The sequence below is a fragment of the Stegostoma tigrinum genome, chromosome 2, assembly GCF_030684315.1.
Source record: "Stegostoma tigrinum isolate sSteTig4 chromosome 2, sSteTig4.hap1, whole genome shotgun sequence".
NCBI classification, from domain to species: Eukaryota; Metazoa; Chordata; class Chondrichthyes; order Orectolobiformes; family Stegostomatidae; genus Stegostoma; species Stegostoma tigrinum.
In genome coordinates, this window is record NC_081355.1 from 1,862,000 (window position 1) to 1,880,156 (window position 18,157).

General features: G+C 42.8%; 1 protein-coding gene across 4 annotated transcripts in view; it reads right to left on the minus strand.

Annotated features, from left to right (window-relative positions):
• LOC125447799 (cadherin-12-like) overlaps positions 1–18,157 on the minus strand; it is a 646,081-nt gene that overhangs the window by 183,703 nt on the left and 444,221 nt on the right. For all 4 annotated transcript variants that reach the window (XM_059641207.1, XM_059641199.1, XM_059641205.1 and 1 more), the window contains exon 4: positions 2,664–2,783. In XM_059641207.1, coding sequence (XP_059497190.1) covers positions 2,664–2,783 — 120 coding nt within the window. The remainder of the gene's footprint in view (positions 1–2,663; positions 2,784–18,157) is intronic.

Here is an 18,157-nt window from a genome sequence, read left to right on the forward strand (position 1 = left end):
TGAATGTTTTCAAGAAGCAGTTATAGATAGTTCTTAGGGCTAAAGGGATCAAAGGGTACGGGGGAGAAAGGGGAATAGGGTACGAATTTGGATTGAAAGATCCAAACGAATTTTACAGCAGGGTCAAATTGCCATATGGCCTACTCTTGTTCCTATTTCCTGTTTCTTGAAATTGGTCCAGACCAATGTGAAACTGGTTTATTGTGAATTGTCTGACAGTTGTATTTTGTACCAGTTGATATTTTTTAATATCTTGGAAATCATGGAAAGTTTACAGCCACTTAGCTCACCGTATCTGTTTCAGCTACTCAGTCCTAATCCCACCTTCCTGCATTTGCTTTAGAGCTCTGCTGGTCTGCTTTGGGATGTGTTGCTGATGTATTTAAATTTAAATTTAAACCAGGTGAAGACAGCAAAAGAATGAGTAAGACCTTGAACCAGAATTCACTACCTTTCTAACTTGAGAAAATGCTGCCACTGAGCCATACTTGTAATATTTCAAGTTCTTGTCAGAATGCAAGTAGTACTGATGCTGAGGCAGTCGTAAATACTTATTAAACAAAAGCAGAAATTACTGGATCAACTCAGCCATTCTGGGAGCATCTGAGAAAAGAGAATTTTAGTTCAGTTCTGATGAAGAGTCATTGGACTCAAAATACTAACTTTGTTTCTCTCTCCACAGATGCTGTCAGACATGCTAAATTTCTTCAGTAATTTCAGTTTTTGTTTCACATTCTCAGCATCCACAGTTCTTTGTTTCAGCTGAGAGTTATTGATGCTCTTTCTGTGATCTCCACAGAGAAAAGGAAACTATTTTAATGACTTACTGTTCCAATAGTTAAAGAGATGTAAAATGGAATATATAACATGCTATCCACTAAGTTACCTGGTTCATTAATGTTAGCTAGTTTTCATCTTTTAATTTCAACATCATGATATGTAATGCTGTAATGATAATTTACAACCTTCAGACCACTCCCTTCTTAAATAGCAACTCATTACCTTCATGGTTTCTGATGTGTTTTAAATGACAGCCCTGATGAAGGATCCAGACCCACAACGTCAACTTTCCTGCTCCTTTGATGCAGCCTGACCTGCTGTGCTCCTCCATTTCCACATTTTACCAGCTCTGACTTCCAGCATCTACAGTCCTTACTATCTCCCAGTAAAATGCATTCACTTTTTCACTGTTAATGTGATAATCAACCTCTATCTTGCCTTCACCCTGCTCTGGATATCAGGCCATTGTTGTAAAATGTAAAACAGAGAACTGCAAATGCTGGAGATCTGAACAAAAAAAACAGATAATGCTGGAGAAACTCAGCAGGTCTGGAAGCCTCTGAAATGAGAAAGTAGGGTTAAAGTTTAAGTCCACTTCTGGTGAAGGTTCACTGGGCTTGAAACATTAAGTCTGTTCTTTCTTCATAAATGCTGCCAGATCTGCTGAATTTCTCCAGAAATTTCTGTTTTTGTTTGATCCTGAAATGTGAAACTGTTCCTCTCTCTCTAGATGCTGCCTGATCAGCTGAGTATACCCAGAATTTACTGGTTTTATATCAGATTTCCATCCACCACAACATTTAACTTGTTGTTCTAGCATTTTTTTTAATATGGAGGCCACATTTACAAAAGAAAACCATTCATGTATTCTTTGGAGGTATGCTGTTCGGGGAGGAGGAATTCCCAACGTAGAAACTTCTTGCATCTTCCTATGTGGCCAGTATCATTGAGATCAAGAATATAGGATTCCCAGAAACTGTGCTGAAGGTATGCCTCTCACACCTATTGCCTTACCTTTACGCTGTACATTCACTGCTTTAACATTTCTGTCAGTAATGTGCCTTGCACATATAAAAGAATATTATAGCTGACATTTCTTCATGACCTCAAGGTATTCCAAAACTATTTACTGACAGTAAAGTAGGAACACTTCTACACACAAAGGATTTTTGAGGTTTGGAGCCCTCATCCCCAGACAGCAGTGGCTGCTGGATCTGTTATTACTTTTAAATCTGAGATAGGTAATTTTTTATTCGTCAAAGGTGTTAGGAGATATGGGCCACAGGCAGCTCGATGGAGTTAGGCCACTCATCAGCCAACTTCTCATTGAATAGCCTACTCCTGTTCCTATATTCCCATAAAGTACTTTGAAAAGTGTAGTCACCGATATTCCCATTTCATCACTGCCATTGTGCAATACATCCTACTCATTTAAATTTACAATCTTTAATATTTTTCTGTCCAGCAGCACATGCAGACAGTATGGTGCACTGGCAATTTATTGCAGAAATGTAAGAGAAGCAACATCCATTTGCACACAGAAAACTTCCAGAAATTAGTAATATAATCACAACCAAATCATCTGTTTTACTGGCAATGATTGAGGGACACCTCACCTCCTCTTCTTCAAAATAGTGCCATGGATCTTTACCCAAGAGGGGAGAAGGAGCTTTGGTTTATCAATTCTTCCAAAAGAAAGGCACTTCTGTCCATGCCTCACTGGAACTTCAGTTGTATTTTGTGCTTAAAATTCTCTGGAAAAGAGTTGAACTCACAACGTTTGGGCTCAGAGGCAAGAGAGATTTACCCAATGAGCCACAATTCTTCCAAATCATTATTTGTTTATTAAAATTAACTACTATTGCTTAAATAGAAACAGTTACCTGTTTTGGGATCAACAGAAAAGTACGGCTGTCCCTGCAGAATACTGTACACAACCCTGGCACTGTTTCCATACGTTGGATCATCAGCGTCTGTTGCTGTTATCTGCACAACAAAGGAACCTGAGAAAACAATAAATATTTCAACATTTCAATTACTGATGTTCTTCCAACATTTTTACAAAAAGGAGAATGTAAAACAATCCTTCGCTACTTGTAAACAGAATAAATATAAAAACAATAGGAACTGTTTCACATGAACTCTCAATTAACGACTGAATGGTTCTTTCTCATGAAGAATACGACAAGGAGATAGCTGTTCCAGGTGAATCACTGGGTACAATTCAGAGACTAGTGAATAGAAATCACAAGCTCTGAACCCTTTTAAAATAACTGGTGCTCATTTAAGCACTGTTTCTTGAGTTGGTTATACAGCAAGTTTGATGCAACAATGCAGAAAGCAGGTGCACTTACAAGGAATGGGAAGGACATTCAGAAGGCATCCTGTCCAGGAAAAGCTCAGGTGGATTATTAACAACTTATGATGAGAGGGTGAGCTGATACTGCCTTTCCCCCTGGATAGCTTAGATGGGGAGAAGCTGTGCCTACTCAAATAAGGAACAAGAACAAGAAGGCACAGATTTAGACTGATGGGCAAAGGATAGGGTGATGTGAGGAAAAATGCTTTCTCTGAGTGAGTTTTTTACAGCTTGAACAAATGGGCTGGAAGTGTGATAGAGGAAGGTTCAACTTGGGTAATCAAGAAGGCATTGGATGGTTATTTGGATAGAAATAATGTGAAGGGAATGGGGTAAAATCAAGAGAATGGCATTAAAAAGGAATGAAAACCAAAAGAACTGCGGATACCGTAAATCAGGAACAAAAACAAAGCTCAGCAGCTCTGGCAGCATCTGTGGAGGAGAAAACAGAGTTAACATTTCGGGTCCGGTGACCCTTCATCAGGGTTCTGAGGAAGGGTCACCGGACCCAAAACGTGAACTGGAATAAATAATAACGCTTGTGTGAAGAGCTGGTGCAGGAGCAATGGGCTGAATAGCCTTCTTCTGCACTGTAGCAGTTCTGTGACACTACTGACTCAGACTGTTTCTCCTTTAAACTGGAGAAGATTCAAGTTGTCTTCAAATGTATGGATTGTCTTATGAAGGAAGGCTAAATAGCCTAGGCCTGCATCTTCTTGAGTTTCGAAGAGTCAGAGGTATCTTTACAGGAACAGGTAAGATCCGGGGGTGGGGGGGTGGGTCTTCACTGGGCAGCTGTTGATAAGATCTTTCCTCTTGTGAGAGAATCTAGAATCAGGGGTCGCAGTTTAAAAATAAGAGGTCATCATTTTAAAATAGAGATGAGGAAAATATTTTTCTCTCAGAAAGTCATGAATCTTTGAATTCCCTTCATCAAAAGGCAGCAGATGCAGAATCTGTAAATAGTTTTAAGGCAGATGTAGAGAGACTCTTGATGACCAAGGGGATGGAAGATTACTGGGGACATGCAGGAATGTAGAGGAGATAGTTGGAACTGCAGATGCTGGAGAATCTGAAATAATAAGATGTAGAGCTGGATGAACACAGCAGGCCAAGCAGCATCAGAGGAGCAGGAAAGCTGACATTTCGTAAGAAGGGTCTAGACCTGAAACATCAGCCTTCCTGCTCCTCTGATGCTGCATGGCCTGCTGTGTTCATCCAGCTTCACACCTTTTTATTGCAGGAATGTAGAGTTAAGGTTAAAATCAGATCAGCCACAACCTTACTGAATGGCAAGGCAGGCTCGAAGGGCCGAGTGGCCTACTCTTGTTCCTTGCTCATCTGTTGGTATGTTTGTGATGGGAATCCCTAACAGGGGCATTTAAAGGTCAAACTAAATAACTTGGAAATGATTGTTAAATATCATATACCAAACAAACACAGGAATTACATTTAGCAAGTTCTCCTTCGCCTCAGGAAAATAGGAATGAGGACGCCATTCAGCCCACTAGTTAGTTAGAGACAATAAGGTCTGCAGATGCTGGAAGCCAGAGTCTGTAGCTGCGAGGCTGGAAAAGCACAGCAGGTCAGACAGCATCGAAGGAGTAGGCCTAACATTCAATTCAATCATCATGATGGCCTACAACCTAACTGCAGCCAGTGTGCTACATTCCCTGTATAAACCTGTATTGGCTTCATGCACCTTGTCTAGTAAAACAGCTATTAAGCTTATATTTACAATTATTAATTGATCCAGCAAGTCTTTTGAGGCAGTCAGTTCCATACTTCTATCTTTGACATGAATTTGTTGCATCCTTAAGAAGTCATATCCGTCTCAAAACGTTTCTTTTTTCAGAAGCTGCCAGATCTGCTGAGTTTCTCCAGCATTCCCAGTTTTTATTTCAGATCTCCAGCATCTGAGTACTGCGTTTTTATAAAAATGTCAATCAAGTTTGCTTTGGTTCTATCACCTTAACTTTGACACTTGTTACAGCTGAGACAATGTTCTCTCTAACCAATCAGCTCCTTTCAAAATCATCACAACTTCCAGCAAACCTCAGCTGCATCTTTTATAACCCAGGGACTATCGACAGGTTAATATTATCACTTGTTGTAGTCTAACCAGTGAAACTCTGTTAACATTCTGATGAAATCTGTGCTGCTTGCCTTCAACAGACAATATATCTACTCTGAGGCGTAGTGGTAAGGGAGACACAGATGGGATCTAACCAGGGATATGTATATCTGCAGTAGTATTTAGTGGAAGGATTAACGCTCTGTTGGCATAACATTGAAATAAATTTAATATTTGATAGAGTGAAACAAATGCAAGTTAACAAAGCGGATGGAGATGAATAGGGACAGGTAATGAATGCTGGCTAGCCAGAGATGCTCACAATCCATGAATGATTAAAAATAAACAGATGATCATTTGTTGGACGCACATTTTTAATACTTTTTAATATGTTTATAAAAGAATACAGCCAAACACATCAATGTACTAATTGATCAAATTGCTTCAATGTAGTAAGAAAATATTTTAATTTTATTTTGTTCCCATCCATTTTTAGCCACGTTCCTAAGATTCATTCATGCGATGTCCATGATGCAGGTTAACTCAGTATGCAATGCCCATTTGTGACTGCCTACGGGAAGGTGTTGGGGAGCTGCTTTTTGAGGTACTGTAGTTCAGGAAAGTAGCTCACAAATGAAGGAAGTTCGGGATGGATGATAAATGCTGACCTCGTCAACACTGCCCACACCCTGTCAATTCAATAAGAAATAAGAAATTGAGTGAGAAACTTGCTGAGACTCCATTTGTAAGATGAGGCAAAGATTTGTTTCCAATTTTTTTTCATGGTGCAGTATTGGGTCCAGCTAATATCCCCTCATGCTCTGCCCAGCTGTTACGATATTTCTGAGGTCTAGGGGAATGCAACTCTTTATTCAATATCTCAACTGAACACCATGCAACGTTAAACCTGTTTGACTGGAGATACTCTGGTACAGGAAATATCCCAACATTTTCTCTTAGGCATCAGGTTGGAAGTTTTTTTTGTAATTTATTCAGGGGATTTTGGTATTGCAGGCTGGGCCAGCATTTATTGCCCACGCTTAGGTGCCTTTGAGAAGGTGGTGGTGAGCCACCTTCTTCTTGAACCACTGCAACCTACATGCTACAGGTTGAAGCTGCAAGGGAGGGAATTCCAGGATTTGGATCCAGCAACATTGAAAGAATGGTGATATATTTCCAAGGGCAGTTTGGATGGGAAGTCGCAGGCAATGGTATTCGCATGCATCTGTTGTCCTTGTCCTTGTGGGTGGAAATGGTCATAAGTTTAGAAGGTACTGCCTAAGGAAATTTGGCAAATTGCTGCAGTGCACCTTGTGATTCAAGATGTACTGTAATCTGAGTTTTGATGAACTACATTGTCAAAGTTCTAATATAAGTGTGCGGGAAGTCAGAGATCTAATGGTAGAGCTTCTGTATGAATAAACAGAAGAAAATTAGCAATGAAATCCTGATTAGGTGCAACTGAAAAGAGAATTGGCCATAAATGTGGATAATAAATTATAAACTGATTCCGATGTTATAATAAAATTCACCCACCTCTATTAATTTAACATAATGGAACAAACGCCATTCTAATCAAATGCTACATTTCTACAATTTGCTTTCGAGCATTTAGCTTTAACAAACACAGTGGAATAGATCGTGCAGAGTATGATATAGTAGCACTTATAATCAGATTTATTTCCAAACTACTAATATCTATAATTTAACTGGTAGGATTATTGGACTGAAGTTAAATGAGAATAAAATTGAGATAATGAGAAATGGTTCATGTAAATGAAAAATGTGAGCAATGCTTAAAGATCGCTCATCCATTCGAGCAGAATGGGATGCTCAAAGATCTGTGAATTACGATTGCAGAAGATGGAATAGATGACGGAGAACAATAAAACACCTGAGCTGTAATAAACCGGGAAAGGCATTAAAGTGAATGGAAGAGGAACAGGAGTCGATCAGAACATCGAGGGCCTGTACTGTGCTGTAATGTTCTATGTTCTAGAACAAAGGGAAAGCCCATTGAGGCTATTTTACAATTTAATGAGATCATTGCTGATCTATGTACTGGTCCTTGGGCCATATCCTTTGGTTATATTCTTCTCTTAGACATAGACATGCCATCACATACCAGGATTAATGAAACAACAATACTGTTGCATTATTTGCAGATATGATTATACACAGACAAAGTTCACTGGCAGTTATGTTTAATACATCAGGCTTCTACCACTACTGCTACAGATTACTGGCTTGATGACTGAATAAAATAACATTATGTCTGCAGGTAATTTAGCAGAGAGCAATAAAATTACAAACTTTTGAAATATATCTGTGGTTTACTATTCTGCTCAGTTTTAGTTTTGGTAATCTTTGCTGGAGGCTGCTGCATGCTTCTAGAGTGTTGTTCAGGGGAACTGTCTTTGTGTTGTGTCTTAGACAACATTCTGGTCATTATGTGATTAGAAATCATTCAACTTTTCTGCTATTCTCCTTACTTAGCATCTATCTCTTCACACTTTTTTTTTCATTAACAGGATGATGGCTTCGTTGGCCAGGCAGCATTTATTGTCCATCCCTAATTGCCCGGAGGACAGTTATGAGTCAACCACATTGCTGTGGGTCTGGAGTCACATGTAGACCAGACCAGGTAAGGGTGGCAATTTCCTTCCTTAAAGGGCATTATTGATCCAGATGGGTTTTTCCAACAATTGGCAATGGATTCATGGTCATCATTAGATTCTTAATTCCAGGTGCGATATTGAATTCAAATTCCACTATTTGCTGTGGCATTATTTGAACCATGCGCCCAGAATGTTATCTGGGTCTCTGGATTAACAGTTCGTCAACAATAGCACGAGGCCATCACCTCCCATGTCATTTGTTCTTTGTATTTGATACAATCTTGGTTCTGTGGAAATGCTGACAATTTCTGCTGGATTCCAGGTGCAATGAGTTAGGTATTGGACTCAAACTTTCTGTCTGATGTTCAGGTTGGGCAGTTCACCAGTCAAATACTTATTGTGATAGAACATAGAACAGTACAGCACGGTACAGGCCCTTCAGCCCATGATGTTGTGCTGACCTATTATCCTACTAAGATCAAACAACCCTGCATACCCTACGTTTTACTATCATCGATGTGCCCATCCAAGAGTTATTTAAATGCCCCCAATGTATCTGACTTCACTACCACCATTAGCAGCGCATTCCATACACTCACCACTCTCTGTGTGAAGAACTTATCTCTGACATTTCCTCGACACCTTCCTCCAATCACCTTAAAATTATGTCCCCTCACAATAGTCATTTCTGTCCTGGGAAAAAGTCTATGTCTATCCACTCTATCTATGCCTCTCATCACCTTGCACACCTCTATCAAGTCATCTCTCATCCTTCTTCGCTCCAATGAAAAAAGACCTGGCTTCCTCAACCTTTCTTCATAAGACCTGCCCCCCAGTCCAGGCAGCATCCTGGTAAATCTCCTCTTCACCCTCTCTAAAGCTTACACATCCTTCCGCTAATGAGGCGACAACTGATGAATACAATATTCCAAATGTGGTCTAACCAGGGTTTTATAGAGTTGCAGCATAACTTTGCAGCTCTTAAACACAATTCCCCTGCCAATGAAAGCTAAAACACCATAAGCTTCCTTACAACCCGATCAACTTAGGAGGCAGCTTTGAGGGATCTATGGACATGGACCCTAAAGTCCCTCTGCTCCTCCACACTGCCAGGAATCCTGCCATTAACCCTGTATCCCTGCATTCAATTTCAACCTTCCAAAATGAATCACTTCACACTTTTCTGGGTTGAATTCCATCTGCGACTTCCTTGTCCAGCTCTGCATCTTACCAATATCCCTTTGCAACCTACAACAGCCCTCCATGTTGTCCACAACTCCACCAACCTTCATGTCATCAGCAAACTTACTAAGCCACCCTTACACTTCCTCATCCAAGTCATTTTATAAAGATCACAAAGAGCAGAGGTCCCAGAACAGATCCTTACAGAACACCACTGATCATCTTTCAAGTTTTTGTAAGCACAGCATCTCAATCCTCTTGCAGTATCAACAAATTATGATTGGGGAGGATTATTTGCCCTTGTCTTCATGGAATCCTTACATTGTGGGAACAGGCCCTTTGGCCTAAGAAGTCCACACTGACCCATCCTTACCCCTATAACCCACCTGAACATTTTAGCATGGCTGATCCACCTAAGCTGCTCATCTTTGGACTGTGGCAGGAAACTGGAGTACCCAGAGGAAACCCACACTGACACGGGTGCAAACTTCACGTGGGCAGCCACCCAAGGCAGGAATCGAACCCAGGTCCCTGATACTGAAAGGCAGCGGTGCTAACCACTGAGCCACTGTAACATTACTTCACCACTGGTGAAGTGAATGATGTGGAATGTGCAGAACTGGAATATGTACATTCAAACAATTCAAATAGCCTCCTATTGCCTCAGTGATAATGGGAACTGCAGATGCTGGAGAATCCAAGAGAACAAAATGTGGAGCTGGATGAACACAGCAGGCCAAGCAGCATCTCAGGAGCACAAAAGCTGACATTTTGGGCCTAGACCCTTCATTAGAGAGAAGGGTCTAGGCCCGAAACATCAGCTTTTGTGCTCCTGAGATACTGCTTGGCCTGCTGTGTTCATCCAGCTCCACATTTTGTTATCTTAGCCTCCTACTGCCTGTTGGTTGATGGCCTGCATTGCAAAGTTAAATGGGTCTTATCCCAGTTTAATCAATGGGTTTCCAAGGTGCTCCTTAAGCTCCATGTTACTGTTTTGAGAGTGCCAATGATGGTGATCAAGAACAGGGTTTTGTTTGCTGCTCAGCCTTCTATCACTGACCAAGCAGCGTCCATAGTATAAATGATTTTGGGTATCTAGGATCAGTTCTTGTTATGAAGCCTGAGTGTAATGGATCCCAGGGATGGAATTTCTCAGTCATTGCCTGAAGTAAATTTGGCATGATTGGTAAAATCAGCCAGGTGGAGACAGAGACGAAGAATAGAAGGGGAAACAGAGGTAGAGAGGAGATGACAGAAAGAACGCAAGAAAGGCAGAAAGAAAGATGACAACAGACACTATGAGCAAAAGAGCAAATGTAAATGGCCAGAGATAGAGAGAGAGAGAAACACTAAGAGAATAATAGACAGAGTGAGACACACATCAAGAAAAAAGTGGACATGAAATGACAAAAGGCAGAGATGGGGATAGTGACAGAGAGAGAGAGATAGAGAAGTAACAGTCAGAGTGTAGCAACAAAGGGATAGAAAAGAAGTCAGACAGGAAGGTACAAGCAAAGACAGACTGACACATAGACACAGGCTTATATTGCTGAGAGAGAGGGGTAGAGACATACAGACAGATAGACGGACACAGACATACAAACAGGGAGAAAGAAGGCAAAGAGACATACAGACAGACGGAAAAAGACTGAGACAGAGACAGACAGTGAGCGGCAGACAGACAAAGACAGAGCCAGAGAGGGTATCTCCTTCTTGGGTTGCCCACTCAGCATTTCTAATATGTTTGAAACAAAAAGTGGTCAATGGGAAGTCTTGGCAGTTTGTGGGTGATGTTGTGAATTGGTGGCAGAAGGAAGGAGGGAGGGACCTCAAAATGGAATGCTGCTTCCCTATTCCCCCCTCTGGGGGCTGCCTCAGGGTATTGCTGGGATCCAGACCTACGTTGGGCCCACAGGTCAATCAGAAGATTCCAGTCAGTCTCTGATTAATGATAAGAGATAACATGCTGCGTTCATCCAGCTCCACACTTTGTAAATTCAGATTCTCCAGCATCTGCAGTTCCTATTGTCTCAGTCTCTGATCGATGACCTCCATTGGCCTTTCAATCACTTTAACAAATCACCTGCTGCGAGGGTTGAGACCATGAAGGGGGCCTGGCAAACACACCAGTGCTGGGAGATTGCTTACTGGTGTACCTTCATTCCCAACCCCATGTCCTATCTAAACACAGAAACCTTAGCTCAGTGATAATGGGAACTGCAGATGCTGGAGAATCCAAGATAATAAAATGTGAGGCTGGATGAACACAGCAGGCCCAGCAGCATCTCAGGAGCACAGGCTCTCTGATGAAGGGTCTAGGCCCGAAATGTCAGCTTTTGTGCTCCTGAGATGCTGCTAGGCTTGCTGTGTTCATCCAGCCTCACATTTTATTATCACAGAAACCTTGGCTGATGTGCCAGTGGAGTATTGACAGAGTGCTGCAAGGTTAAAGCTGCTGGCGTTTTTGGATGATACACTTTATAAGGGTGCTCCCTCAAGTGAGCATCTAACATTCCAAAGTGCTGTTTTTAAAAATGGTGGGGGAGTTACCGCTGGTCTCAGTGTCAACATTTACCCTTTAAGATCACTAAATGTCACAAACACTGAAACACAGCGAATAACAAAAAAAAAACAGGAACAGAATAGGCCAATCAGCCGTCTAAGATTGCTCAACCATTTGATATGATCATGAATGACCATCCAACTCCATAGCCTGTTGCTACTTTCTCCTCGATAATAAAATGTGAGGCTGGATGAACACAGCAGGCCAAGCAGCATCGCTCCTGGGATTCTGCTTGGCCTGCTGTGTTCATCCAGCCTCACATTTTATTATCTTGGATTCTCCAGCATCTGCAGTTCCCATTATCTCTGCTACTTTCTCCTCATCTGCTTTGGTCCCTTCAGCCTTCTGTTTCTTTGCTGTATGACCCTCTGACTCGATGACTACATCCACCTGTTGGAAAACACTCAATGTTTTGGCCTCCACTGGCTCCTGAGGCAGAGAATTCCACAGGGCTTCCCACTTTCTGGATAAGACATTTCTTCTCATCTCAATCTGAAACAGTTTATCCCTTTCCCTAAGGCAGTGATCCCTCTTTTTGGAAACCCCACACTTCAAGGACATCCCTCTGGTGTTTACCCTGCCTGGCCCAGCTAGATTACTTCCCTGGCAGGATTATCTAATCAAATTACTGTTTGCAGGAGCTTGCTGAGCAAATGTTGTTTGCCAGAACTGCAAAATGAAGTAAAAACATTCCCATGGCTGTGAAGCACTTTGGAATGTGTAGTAAAAGGCACTTTAAAGTATAAACCTTCGAGGCATAGGAGGGAGAATGTTCAGCATCATTCCTTGAAAAGGAATGAACCGGAAGCACAGTTTCTTGTAGATATGAAAACCAAGTGATTTGAAACGCCATTCACCATCCACCAGTTATAATGTATAGCTTCTCTCAAGCTTCACTGAATGTAGTGGAAATTGGGCTGTACAAAATGACATTGGTGTAAATGAAAAATGATGTTACTGCCAACAACTTTGGGCGATTCCTCTTTCTTTCAGCCTGACTGACTTTGCAAGAAAAACAGTAGCAGATGGAACATATGATTTGAAATGTCTAATTGCAGTAATATTTTTCAACCCATTACACTTTCAAATAAAAATCACCAGATATAAATTTTGACAGGAACTTATTTTTAATGCAGCCAAGGGACTACCTAAAATGCAGAATAAATATCAATTATACAAAATTGTGCGACAACTCTGCTAATATTTACTAAACAGATCAGTGTTCTATGGTGTTAATAACCAGCTGTTTCTAATACCATCAGGTTACATCAAGAGCTAATTTCCTGAAACTGCGGTGATTTTTGAATAAAAAGGTATTCCATGTTCCTTTATTATTCACAACATCAAAATAATACAATTGCTCTAATTGGAATGAAACAAATATTGGTTTATCCATGGCTATCATGTTGGAGATGGATAGGTGGGGGGAGCAAAAGTTACTGGGAAAAGGCGGGAGAATGGAGTTGAGAAATGTATTAGCCTCAACCACGGAGTTATAGAGTCATACATCATGGAAACAGATCCTTATGTCCAACCAGTCCATGCCAAATATATTCCCAAACTAAATAGTCCCACCTGCCTGCTCCTGGCCCATATTCCTCCAAACATTTCCTATTCATGTATCTATTCAAATGTCTTTTAAATGTTGTAATTGTTCTCGCATCCACAATTTCCTTAGGAAGTTCATTCCAAACACTAACCATCCTCTGCCTAAAAAAATCTTGTCTTTATGTCTTTTTAAATCACTCTCCTCTCACCATAAAAATGTGCCCCTGAGTCTTGAAATTCCCCATCTTAAGGTAAAGACAACTACCATCAACTCTATCAATACCTCTCATTAATTCATAAACTTCTATCAAGTCACTCTTAACCTCGAGTGAAAAACGTCCCAGCCTATCCAGCCTTTCTTTATAATTCAACCCTTCCACATCTGGCAACATCCTTGCTGAATTATGTCAACTGCGAATTTGATTCCAGGCTTTGCAAATTCAGAAACAAAAAAACGTTCTGAGGAAGGGTCACTGGGCCCAAAACGTTAACTCTGTTTTTTCCTTCACAGATGCTGCCAGACCTGCTGAGCTTTTCGAGCAACTTTGTTTTTGTTCCTGATTTACAGTATCCACAGTTCTTTCCATTTTTATTTAGTCAGATGATTCTGTGTGTGTGTGTACGCGCGTGTGTGTGAGCGTGTGTTTGGGACATGTAACATTCCTGGCCTGGAACTTTGGGAAACACATTCTCCTTCTACAGACCTGGGGTCAGATTGGTGTAGGTCTTCGAGATTTTGCATAGTTGCCCAGTGTGACTGTGCAGCCTCTGGCAGAGATGTGGCTGTCTTCAGTATTGGCCATCTGAAGCCGTTTCTTGCGGATTGGAGTCATTTATGGGACGTGGGTGTGGCTAGCTGGCTAGCATTTATTGCCGATCCCTAGTTGCCTGTGAGAACGTGGTGGTGAGCTGTTTCCTTTAACTGCTACAGTCCACTTGCAGATGGAATTTCCAGGATTTTGACCCAGTGACAGTGAAGGAACAGCGATATATTTCCAAGTCAGGATGGTGAGTGGCTTGGAGGGGAATTTGAAGGTGGTAATGTTCCTATTTATCTGCTCCCTTGTCCTTCTCAATGGAAGTGGTTGAGGGTTTAGAAGGTGCTGTCTGAGGATCTTTGGTGAGTTTCTGCAGTGCATCTTGTAGATAGTACACACTGCTGCGACTGAGCGTCGGAGGTGCATGGACTAGATGCTTGTGGATGTGGTGCCAATCAAGTGGTTGCTTTGTCCTGGTTGGTATCAAGCATTTTGAGTGTTGTTGGGGCTGCACTCATCCAGGCAAGTGGGGAGTACTCCAATCACACTCCTGACTTGAGCCTTGTAGATGGTAACCAGGCCTTGTTATCGCATAGCCTGCAATTACACACTACCTATTGTTTGTCATGAACAGTCCCCACTAACAGCTATTCACCCTCCTAGTTAGATCGTTATCAACTCCTTTGAAAGGTCAGGAGGTGTGTTAGTCATCGCAGTGTTCTTGAGGATTGGACACTTTTCGAAGAGTGGACACCCTGGCCCACTCTTCTTTCAACCCAACATCTCCCCAACCCGACCACACAGCCCCACGGCACCTTCCCCTGTAACCGGCAATGGTACTCACCTGCCCATTTACCTCCTCCCTCCCTAGTATCCAAGGGCCCAAACATACCTTCCAGGTGAAGCAGCACTTCACCTGCATTTCCCAGAGTCTAGTCGTCTGCATTCACTGCTCACAATGTGGTTTCCTCTATACTGTGTCCACTGTACCCGGTGTGGCTTCCTCTACATTGGGGAAACCAAGCGGAGGCTTGGGGACCGCTTTGCAGAATACCTCTGCTTGGTTCACAATAAACAACTACACCTCCCAGTCGCAAACCATTTCAACTCCCCCTCCCATTCTTTAGATGACATGTCCATCATGGGCCTCCTGCGGTGCCACAATGATGCCACCCGAAGGTAGCAGGAACAGCAACTCATATTCCACTTGGGAACCCTGCAGCCCAATGGTATCAATGTGGACTTAACCAGCTTCAAAATCTCCCCTTCCCCTACCACATCCCAAAACCAGCCCAACTCATCCCCTCCACCCACTGCATCCCAAAACCAGCCCAGCCTACCTCTGCTTCCCTAACCTGTTCTTCCTCTCACCCATCCCTTCCTCCCACCTCAAGCCGCACCTCCATTTCCTACCTACTAACCTCATCCCACCTCCTTGACCTGTCCGTCTTCCCTGGACTGACCTATCCCCTCTCTACCTCACCACCTATACTCTCCCCTCCACCTATCTTCTTTTCTCTCCATCTTCGGTCCGCCTCCCCCTCTCTCCCTATTTATTCCAGAACCCTCACCCCATCCCCCTCTCTGATGAAGGGTCTAGGCCCGAAACGTCAGCTTTTGTGCTCCTGAGATGCTGCTGGGCCTGCTGTGTTCATCCAGCTTCACACTTTGTTATCTTGGATTCTCCAGCATCTGCAGTTCCCATTATCTCTGAAGTAACTTTCAAGGAACTGTGTACATGGACACTGAGATCTCTCTGCTCATCTACACTACTAAGAATCTTACCATTAGCCCAGTACTTTGCCTTCTGCTTACTCCTACCAAAGTCCATCACCTCACACTTGTCCACATTAAACTCCATTTGCCACCTCTCAGCCCAGCTCTGCAGCTTATCTATGTCTCTCTGCAACCTACAGCATCCTTCGTCACTATCCACAACGCCACCGACCTTAGTGTCGTCTGCAAATTTACCAACCCATCCTTTTACGCCCTCATCCAGGTCATTTATAAAAATGACAAACAGCAGTGGACCCAACACCGACCCTTGCGGTACACCACCAGTAACTGGTCTCCAGGATGAACATTTCTCATCAACTACCACCCTCTGTCTTCTTTCAGCAAGCCAATTTCCGATCCAAACTGCTATATCTCCCACAATCCCATTCCTCCGCATTTTGTACAATAGCCTACTGTGGGGAACCTTATCAAACACCTTGCTGAAATCCATATACACCACATCAACTGGTTTACTCTCATCTACCTGTTTGGTCACCTTCTCAAAGAACTCAATAAGGTTTGTGAGGCACGACCTTCCCTTCACAAAACCGTACTGACTATCCCTAATCAATTTATTCTTTTCTAGATGATTATAAATCCTATCTCTTATAACCTTTTCCAATACTTTACCAACAACTGAGGTAAGGCTCACTGGTCTATAACTACCAGGGTTGTCTCTACTCCCTTTCTTGAACAGGGGAACCACATTTGCTATCCTCCAGTCATCTGGCACTATTCCTGTAGACAATGGCGAGTTAAAGATCAATGCCATAGGCTCGGCAATCTCCTCCCTGGCTTCCCAGAGGATCCGAGGGTAAATCCCATCCGGCCCAGGGGACTTATCTATCTTCACCCTCTGTAGGATTTCTAATACCTCTTCCTTGTGAACCTCAATCCCACCTAGTCTAGTGGCCTGTATCTCAGTATTCTCCTCGATAACATTGTCGTTTTCTAGAGTGAATACTGTTGAAAAATGTTCATTTATTGCTTCCCCTATCTCCTCTGACTCCACACACAACTTCCCACGACTATCCTTGATTGGCCCTAATCTTCCTTTAGTCATTCTTTTGGGGTGATGGTTAGATTGTCTCTTCGTGGTGATGGTCATAGCCTGGCATTTGTGGTGCAAATGTCACTTGCCACTTGTCAGCCCAAGCCTGGATATTGTCCAGATCTTGTTGCATGTGAACATGGGCTGTTTCAGTATCTCAGGAGTTGCAAACAGTGCTGAGCATTATGCAATCATCGGCGAGCATCCCCGCTACTGACCTTATGGTGGAGGTGAGATCATTGATAAAGCAGCTAAAGGTGGTTGGACCAAGGACACTCCCCTCATGGAACTCCTGCAGAGATGTCCTGGAGCTGAGATAATTAACTTCCAACAACCACAACCATCTTCCTATGTGCCAGGTATGACTCTAAAGACCGGAGAGTTTGCCCCGATACCCATTGTTTCCAGTTTTGTTCGGGTTTCTCAATGGCATATTCAGTTGAATGTAGCCTTGATGTCAAGGACTGTTACTCTCACATCACCTGTAAAATTCTGTTCTTTTGTCCATGTTTGAACCAAGGCTGTAATGAGGTCAGGAGCTGAGTGGTCCTGGTGGAACCCAAACAGGGCATCACTGAGCAGGTTATTGCTGAGCAGGTGCTGCTTGATATCTCTGTTACTGACACCTTCCATCACTTTACCGATGATCAAGAGGAGACTGATGGGGCAGTAATTGGCCGGATTGGATTTGTCCTGCTTTTTGTGTACAGGACATACCTGTGCAACTCTCCACATTGTTGTGCAGATGCCAGTGTTGTGACTGTACTGGAACACCTTGGCTCGGGGAGCGACAAGTTCTGGAGCACAAGCCTTCAGTACTGTTGCCAGAATGTTGTCAGAGCTGGTAGCCTTTGTAGTATCCGGTGTCTCCAACCGTTCCTTGATATCACATGGAATGAATCAAATTGGCTGAAGACTGGTATCTATAATGCTGGGGACCACTGGAGGACGCCAAGATGGATAATCCACTCAGCACTTCCAGCTGAAGATTGCTGTAAATGCTTCAGCCTTATCTTTTGCACTGATGCGCTGGGCTCTTCCATCATCAAGGATGGGGATATTTGTGGAGCCTCCTCCTCCAGTGAGTTGTTTAATTGCCACTACCATTCACAACTGGATGCGGCAGGACTGCAGAGCTTAGATCTGATCAGTTGGTTATGAGATCACTTAGCTCTGTCTATCACTTGCTGCTTTCACTGTTTGGCGTGTAATCTGTCCTGTTTGGTGGCTCCACCAGGTTGATACATCATCTTCAGGTATGTTGGGTGCTGCTCCTGGCATACCCTACTGCATCCTCCATTGAACCAGGATTGATCCCCTGGCTTGATGGTAATGGTTAAGTGGGGGATATGCCGGGCCATGAGGTTACAGATTGTGCTAGAGTACAATTCTGCTGCTGTTGATGGCCCACAGCGCCTCATGGATGCCTCGTCTTGAGTTGCTAGATC